Source organism: Camellia sinensis, chromosome 3 (genome assembly GCF_055761805.1).
Source record: "Camellia sinensis isolate YWXY chromosome 3, ASM5576180v1, whole genome shotgun sequence".
NCBI classification, from domain to species: Eukaryota; Viridiplantae; Streptophyta; class Magnoliopsida; order Ericales; family Theaceae; genus Camellia; species Camellia sinensis.
The window spans coordinates 138,652,215-138,660,821 of record NC_138963.1 but is presented as its reverse complement, the minus strand read 5'-3'; the positions used below and the strand labels follow the sequence as shown (position 1 = coordinate 138,660,821).

Sequence of the window (8,607 nt, the reverse complement as noted above, 5' to 3'; positions counted from 1 at the left end):
TCAACAACTCTCATTTTCATCCCCTTATATTTATTAATAATTTAGAGTCAACACCTACGAACTATGCAAAGTTTTCACACAACTGCAAATTGATAAACAAACCAAGTTTTCACTCATTATAGCACATAGGTAAAACAACAACGACGATGATGGAGATTAAGGTTGAGGTAATCGCTAGAGAAACCATCAAGCCATCTTCTCCGACCCCCCATCACCTTAGAACTTTCAAACTCTCTCTTATCGACCAATTCGCACCTGCATCATACACGCCACTAGTTCTCTACAACGCCACACACGGCGGTTCTAGTTACCAAGAAAGATCCCAACTTTTAAAAAACTCCCTCTCACAGATCCTAACTCGCTACTACCCTCTAGCTGGAAGAATCAAAGATCCTCTCTTCGTTGATTGCAACGACGATGGAGTTGATTACATTGAAACTCGAGTCAACCGTCCTATTTCCTCCATTCTTGAGCAACCCAAGAGTGAATTACAAAACCATTTCATTCCCATCCAATTTAAGGAATCGGGGTCCGGATCTCTCTTACTCATCCAGGCTAGCTTCTTTGAATGTGGAGGAATGGCTATAGGCATCTATACTAACCACAACCTTGCCGATGCGGCCTCCTTCAGCACATTCCTCAAGGCCTGGGCTGCCACTGCGTCCCGATTCCCTGACGTAGTGAGTCCAGATTTCACAGCACCCTCTATATTCCCAGCAAGAGATGACTTCCAGACCCTTCCACCACAAGTTTATGAGAAACCACCACAGAAGGTTGCTGTCAGGAGGTACTGTTTTGACAATGAAATGGCTATACTCAAAATAATTTGAAAGAGAGATTTGAAGAATAAAGAATATATTCATTCATTCTCATTCTTACATAGCGGTCTATATATATATATGAAGTTTTAAAACAATTTTGACATTCTAATTTTAAGGCATTTTAAATACTAAACCCCACTATTTTGTAAACCACTAAAATGATAACAAAATAATATTTATTAACATACCACTAGGGACCAAATTATCAATCCATCTTGGCATTTGATTACAAATTCTGAGTAACTTTTTGGGTAAACATGACTCCAAAATTACTAAAAACAAGTTTATTTTCTCAACAGGTACGTCTTCAACTCCTCCAAACTTCACGCTCTCAAGGCGGAAGCAGCCAACGCGAGGGTACAACAACCTACCCGCGTGGTGGCTGTCATGGCACTCCTTTGGAAATGCGCTATGGATGCTTCTAGATCAAGATTGGGATTGGGATTAGGATCAACCAATCCAAGGAGGCCATCTATATTAGTCATATCAACAGATATGCGAGAACGTCTTGTGCCGCCATTACCAGAGAGTTCGTTTGGAAACATAGGACGCCGATGATGAGAGTGAGAACGAAATGAACTCATCAAACTTGGTAAGTAGCATAAGGGAAAGTAAGCTAGAACTAAGCAAAAATTGTGGAGTGTCGGAGATTTGTGGGTTGTTGATGGAGTTGGGAAAGTTGCGGATGAGAGGAGGTGAAGTGGATATGTATACATATACAAGTTGGAGTAGGATGCCATTGTATGAAGCTGATTTTGGGTGGGGAAAGCCAACTTGGGGGACGATTGGTCATATAGAAGTGCCTAATGTTGTTTTGTTGAGTCCTTCAAGAGATGGTGAGGGGATTGAAGCTTGGGTTACCTTGATTGAAGAAGACATGGCATTTTTTGAATGTAACAAGGACTTGCTAGACTTTGCTACTATAAATCCTAGTGCTCTCAACTCTCTCAACTGAGTTAGTCCACTCTACTACTGGATCCAATCAGTCATGCAATCCAAAATCTTCAATTGTGTTACGATAGTACTCCTTTTGTGTTTGATTTGCCTTTTGTTGTTAAAATTGAAGTTGTCTTGTTTGATACTTTCTGTTGTGTCCCCTTCAAATAAAAAAACTATAATTCTAGTCTCTTTTATGTTTTGTGGGTTTTTGCATTATTCCTTTTAATTGTGTAGATGATCACAGAAACAGAACAACCAATCAGCCTTCCCATTTCTGATCATAACAACAATTCAGCCTTCCCATTACTGATCATAACAACTATTCAGCCTTCCCATTTCTGATCATAACAACCAATCAGCAATGCTCAGCCAGCTTGACAGATCAACCACACTCCCGTAGCAATTCAGAACAATGGCAAGTAGCAGATAATCAATGGCAGCTCCTTATTTGCCGATCAAAAAAATGTTTTTCAATATGTTTTTTTCCTTTCACTGGTGAATACTACAAGTTGAGAAAAATACATTAGAATTTATTCAAAATATCAATATGTGATTCAGATTCATTTTATAGATGAACCCCACAATATACAATTTCAATTTCCACCATAATCTATTCTTGGCCAAAATCTGAGATCCAAAATTTGGATCCTAGACTTTCTACTTTATTAGATCAATTACTAAAAGTAACCAATAATGTTGTACTTAAAAATTCAATGGCCAGAATTTTGCTTGCTAGAGAACATTAAAAATAATAATAACAAAAAAAAGAGTGCCGACTTATTAACATGTTGGGCTTATTCACCCAAAAAACATGTTGTGCCTTGCATATTCTGACCAAATCCTTTATTGGGCTAAAATCCTTATATTTAGTTAAAATTTTCAGAATTCATTTTTGAAAATTCTTTTAAAAATTACAAGTTAATATAACAAAAATAAATGCTAAAGAAAATATTTTAAAATTATTTTTGTCCAAAAAAAATAAGAAAAATCATACAAAAATAATGAGATCTCATTTTTATTTCACCAAACTAGTTTTTCAAAATTTCTCAAAAACAAATCCTGAGAACTAAATCATACTAAATCAAATATGACATTAGGGTAGTGACTAGTGAATCGGATTTCTCCATATTTTAATATATGTGACCCACGCAAAACAATTCATTCACACAGATCGAGCAAATCTCGAGCAAAATCCGTGTGCATAGTTCTAAAGAATTGATAGCACCTAATGAAAGTTGAATCTAAGACATGAAGAGAGCACACCCCTGTTTCCAAGCTACACCCACTAGGCCAACCCTTTGGAGTTGTGTGGTGGTGTTATTGCAGAGGCCAACAAAGAATTTCTAAAATTAGAAAGAACAGAAAATTTTGAAGAAATCGTCAGGACAAACATAATACATAGATTCTGAAGCAAAGCAAAGACATGTTCAAAGAAAAATATTAAAAGGACTCTTGACAAATATATTAAAAGGACTCTTTCTATCATTCTGTCTTTCTGTTTTGAATGATTAACCACTATGCACAAAAATTAAAATGAGACCTAATCTATGAAAACAACCATATATAACTGACACTAAAACTAAGATAATTCACACTCCTACAGGGAGAGACCAAACCTTCAGATCTGCCTAACTGATACTAACTATCGACAACGCTGAGCAGAGATCCCCATTAGAATGCTGCCACTTGAACTGCAAGTGACACGGTTCGATTGCGATCTGAGTACTACCCATTTGTAAATTATCTAACTCTGTTAACTGCTCTACGCCTTCGCCTTCACCGCTTCAACCTCCCCGACAAGAGTCTGCTCCGATAGCGCGTAAAGCGAGAGATGAAATTGTCATCAAAATTACCAGAAGCCGATACATTGGCATCACGTTCAAATCAATATCTTCTTCCTCATCCCATGAGTACTGATGATCACTCTCAAACAACCCATGTGAGCTGTTGACATGATGACCATTCCCACCTCCACCAAATGATTCCAACCTGAAAATAGCATCATCCACATCGTAGTCTCCAGAAAAGCCGCCACGCTAGTTCCTCTCTATTACATAATCTCCCATTACAATTGCCCCCGGCATAGGCGATCTAATCGTGCTCATCACATCCTCTCGTTCTCTCTCGTGCTCAAGCCTTTTCCATTTCTCTGCAAGTGTAGGGTCCACTTCCCGTGGACACGCACATGGGTGCTCTGCCTTTACGTGGTTCCTCAGTTCTTTATGTGCTGGTTCTCCTCTTGGTATTAAAATATCAGTAAGGATTCTAGAGTGTTTTTTTCCTAAAATTTCTTAAAGTGGTGTATTGTGTGGTTGAGATTTAAAAAACTCTAGAGGATCCTTACTCTTAAAATATTTGCGTGCTGGTTCTCCTCTTGGCAAAGTGGGCACAAAAGCTCAGAAACTTGTGTCTTTTCACTGAGGCAACCTAACCCTAGAAGACCCGATTCGCCAATGGACCCAAGCCATGGTTCTGCAATCTGGGTTGACAACCCTTGTCGTAAGGGGAGCAGAGGAGGAGGACAGCATTGTGAGGGTACTCCATAAAAACCGAGCAAGTTGCATCGTCCCACTGTTTTATCTCTGTTTCCTTTGAACGTTTCTTCTTCTGATGGACATCTTTCAAAACCTTTTAAGAATGAGAAGGTAATGGATATGGGATGACCCTATGATGCCGACAATCGGACTGCCGCTGCACCTTGCCAGCTTTTGCCATTCACAAATCAAACCTGATACTCATACCAAACCAAAACAAAATAAAATGCACAGTGACAGATCAAGCATTCTAAATCAGCAAATTTCCTTTCAAAAGTTTGAGAAAAAGCAAACAAGTTTTTGGGTTAATCGTAGAAGTTAAATCAACAAATCACCTTTCATCTAGGACTCAAATCAGTCGAGAGAATTTTTCATGCCATCTAATGTTTAGTTGCTTCTCCTATAATATATAACAAAGACAGTATATTTAAGGATATCCATGAATAATTACCCCCAAGAAAAATATTTCATAAATTATCTCATTATTATTTCCTTTGCCGAACATGATGAAGCCACCATGAGACACTACAAGCCGAAACATACAATCCTACACACGGCAGGTAAGTATGTTAGTAATGGGCGCCTATGTGGCATGACCATTTGAATTTGAATTTAAATCTTATCCAAATAGGTTTTGAAATTGAATTCAAACCTATTTAGGATAACCACTCAGGATAGAGATATTATCTCCATTAACTAATATAGATAGATAATAATAACACATTATATATCTGGTATATGGGTTATGGATGATTAAGAGAGAAACAACGTATGATCTGAGTTTTACCCATATACTGACTCTCTCCCAAAAACAACGATCAAGTCATTTGCACTGTGATTTGTGTGGGTGATATTCATTCTGTAATATCACTTCACTGCTGGGTTGGTTTATCAGATTCTGGAAACACGTGATTTACCCACGAGGTTCTATCATCTAAAGGTATGATCTAAATATTTTATCCGCTGCATTTTTATACTTTGATTTACATTGGTATCAGAGCCATAAATATAGGTATTTTCGTGCTTATTTTTCTGCATTAAAATATGTGTATATTTTTTATATAAATATATATACATGTATATGCATGAATATTAATAGAGGAGGAAGTTGAAGTGCACGGTTTTTTGCATTTTAACTCCATTAGATTGAGAGAGTGATATACCTTTTTTTTATGTTATTTAAATGTCATTTTTAATGCCATAAATGTTTTTATTGTGAAAAATGGAGTCCGACAGTACAAAAATCGGACCAGAAAACACCCGGGAAGGTGGCGCGTGTGATTCACACGCTGTATGACGCCGCCCAGCAGCGCCACGTGCCACCACGCGCTTTCACGCGCTAAGACGCGCTAGGCGCCCTTCCCACGCGCCCCCACGCGCAAGCCCCTCCCTTCCACGCGCGCGCGTTAGCCGTGCCGTTTCGAGCCACGCCATGCGCGCGCCATGCGCCGCGCTGCGTTGAGCCGACTCGCGCCGAGTTGCGCTGAGCGGCGGCGAGCCGAGCCAAGCCGTTTTTTCCGCGCTGGCTTGGTTCTAAGGCTCTGTTTGTTTGTTTTTAATTCTAAATTGCGTTAATTGGCCATAATTTATTCGTTATAGCTTTGTTTTAAGCATGGTTGGTACCGTTAGACTCAGAATTAAATTTTATATCTTCTGTAAAATTGTGAAAATTTTATGAAAATAAAAAATATTTTTCCTGAAATAATAATGCATTATTTTTGCTTTAAAATGCATCTGGTGTTGCATGATTAAGTTTCTGGGGCTGAATTTTTTATTGTAGACTACTGTTATGGTTTAATGTTTACTGGTATAATTGTAGCATTTTACCAAATTCTGAAATATTTATTTCTAATTTTATGTGTGTTTATTAGTTATTTAAAATTCCAGAAAAATTCCAGAAAATTTCAAGATGATGTACTTTTTGTTATGGCATAATTTGAGTATTTAATACAGCATATTATTTTTTTTTAGAGTTTCTAATATGTTGTAATTAAAAAAGCATGATTAGTTATTTATTTATTTATTTGAATTCCATTATTAAATGAATATAGCATGAGTTATTTGTAAATTTACATTAAGATGCTATTGTATGGAATTTATCATGCTTTGTATATGCCATAGTCAGTGGGAGGTTATTCGGTTGAGAGAAATCTTTGTAGATTAACTCCCGAAAACCAATATTTTGCGCATAAATTAAATTAAATTTTGGATAATTGTCACCTGTGGCGCAAGAGATGATTACGAGCATAGCGGATTTTCGATCTTGCGACTTGTGTAATATTATCACTATTTAATTTAGATTTTTGTGGCAGAATTATATTATGCTAATCAAATTAATCCCAATGCGAATTTCTCTCTAAATTGACTTAGCTTATGAAAGTTAATTGGTTGACCTAGACTTAGTAAAGATGTTCAAATGTGAACAATGTAATCCCATTCTTTAGATGAGCAAAAGTCTTGGAGACTTTAGGTCAAGTCTTAATTGAGCCAAAGTAAGGAAACATGACTCAAAAGTCGCCGTGGTTTTGTTGCCTTGTTTGGCATAATAAAAACTAATGTGTGCGCTATGATTAGCGGCACGCTACGTAGTTTTGGTTGGCGAGTTTTGGAGTTATGAAATTAGTAAGCCCTCAATAGATCTGTATATGATCTTGACTATTGAGCTGCGCGGATTGACTTTGAATTTGACTTGTAAATAATGTTACATCATTAGATGAAGTAACATTTAAGAGTCACGTCATCCAAGAAATGCGAGCTTAAATAAATTAGTCATTAAGTGTAAGACGAGTAGCCAGTATGAGCAGTATTTTGCTCTCTACCCAATTATTGGGAATGGATGGAGCAAAATTTCATGCACTATAATAGTGTGCGTTGAAATATCATGTGAAGTTAAAAGATTAGCGCTTAGAAGCTGCAAAATCTATTAACACTGAGTGAAAAGATTAGTGCTTAGTGGCTGCAAAATCTATTAGCATTGTCGACTTGTCTTAGTCTGGACACTTACTGTTTCCACACTTGAGTGTGAGACATGAGGAGGGGCTTCTTTGTATGATTCCTTAGCTAGGCTAACGTTTTGAATAACGTTTACCACTAAGCGCAAACGTTGCAGCATAGTAATGAAAAGGTCAAGGCCGACAAGGTTGTTATAACTCTAAGAATTTGACGCATCGCTTGTGAGAGCATTGTATTGAATTAGACTCTTTAGCCTAATTCCCGCTTAAGTTACTTCAAGAGCTGTCATAGATTGATAGCTTATTCTCTCCTTCTTGTGGATAGTAGAATTAATTGCAAGTAACTATGAAGCGAGAAATAGATATGGCAAGAGGAGTATCGTCATCTTTCAACTAGATGCATTAAAGTGTATGGAGAATAAAATTGACTTGAAGGTGCAGGGGATTAGCACTTACTAGTTAAATTGGCGACTTAGGCGCACTTGATATCTCCATGACATCCTTTTATGATCTAGTGAATATGAATTAGTCCTGAGTCATTACCTAGTTGGGCCTAAACCTTTTAAACTTATCTTCGAGAACTCACACATTAAGATGATTGGAATTAGTTTATGACATTGGTCATGAACCGGTGGCTTATTATACTTAATCACATTAATGAGATGATGGCACGATGGTTTGAGTAGGCCTTCTTGGGCCCACTCGCTTGTGGCATCCTGCTCTCATGTGAATGTGTAACTTTGGTCGCAATGGGTGCGCACAAGTAAGTAGGAAAGCCGTAGAAGGTCATTTGTATTGGCGCATTTAGTCCACTATGATCTTTGTGACTAGATATGTGTGAGGGTATGATAGCTAAGCCACAATCTCGACACATTTATAGATTACGATACGCAGCTGAGTCAAGACTATTTGATCTCCCATAAGTCAAAAGTTTTGAGATGATTTTTGACATTGCACATATTAGGTCGACATCAATTAGATAACAGCTTTCATGCTTTTAGTTTTGACCAAGGTGGCGAGTATCTATTTGAGTTATTTTTTTAGAAAACTCTGTGAAGAGAGATGGATGCTTAAAAAATTGATTATTCCTAGTACTCAACAACACAATGGTGTAGTAGAGATAAGGAATTAAATATTGTTAATGTTAGGTGGATAATGGCGCAAAATGTTTCCCAATTGGAAATTGCACTAGTTTGTTGCCTATATCCCTAACTAAGTGCCCTCCATATCAGATTTTACACTCCATTTTGAGTAAGAGGTTAGCGGAGAGCCATCAATGGGCGATCTGTAACCGTTAAGCAGCTTATCTTTATTTTACTTCTCATAAGATTACGAAGTTAAGACCTAGGGTTCTATAGCGCA

At 37.4% G+C, this 8,607-nt stretch overlaps 1 protein-coding gene and 1 pseudogene across 2 annotated transcripts; one reads left to right on the top strand and one right to left on the bottom strand.

Moving 5' to 3' along the window:
* LOC114280452 (akuammiline synthase 1 pseudogene) lies at window positions 1-1,917 on the top strand (annotated as a pseudogene). The gene is made up of 2 exons (XR_014364511.1): window positions 1-787; window positions 1,121-1,917. The product of XR_014364511.1 is annotated as an akuammiline synthase 1 pseudogene (transcript).
* Window positions 1,918-3,126: 1,209 nt separating this feature from the next.
* LOC145821863 (uncharacterized) lies at window positions 3,127-4,475 on the bottom strand. The gene is made up of 3 exons (XM_082918437.1): window positions 4,458-4,475; window positions 4,220-4,367; window positions 3,127-3,996 (listed from the first exon to the last, which is right to left on the bottom strand). The coding sequence occupies exons 1-3, from the start codon at window positions 4,473-4,475 to the stop codon at window positions 3,797-3,799; spliced, it is 366 nt and encodes a 121-aa protein (XP_082774563.1). The 3' UTR covers window positions 3,127-3,796.
* Between the last annotated feature and the right edge of the window lie 4,132 nt (window positions 4,476-8,607).

Excerpts from the sequence above, each read along its gene's own strand:
- LOC145821863 (XM_082918437.1), bottom strand. Across the intron at positions 3,997-4,219 it reads ATTGCAGAACCATGGCTTGG|GAGAACCAGCACATAAAGAA; the intron begins GTCCATTGGCGA and ends TAATACCAAGAG.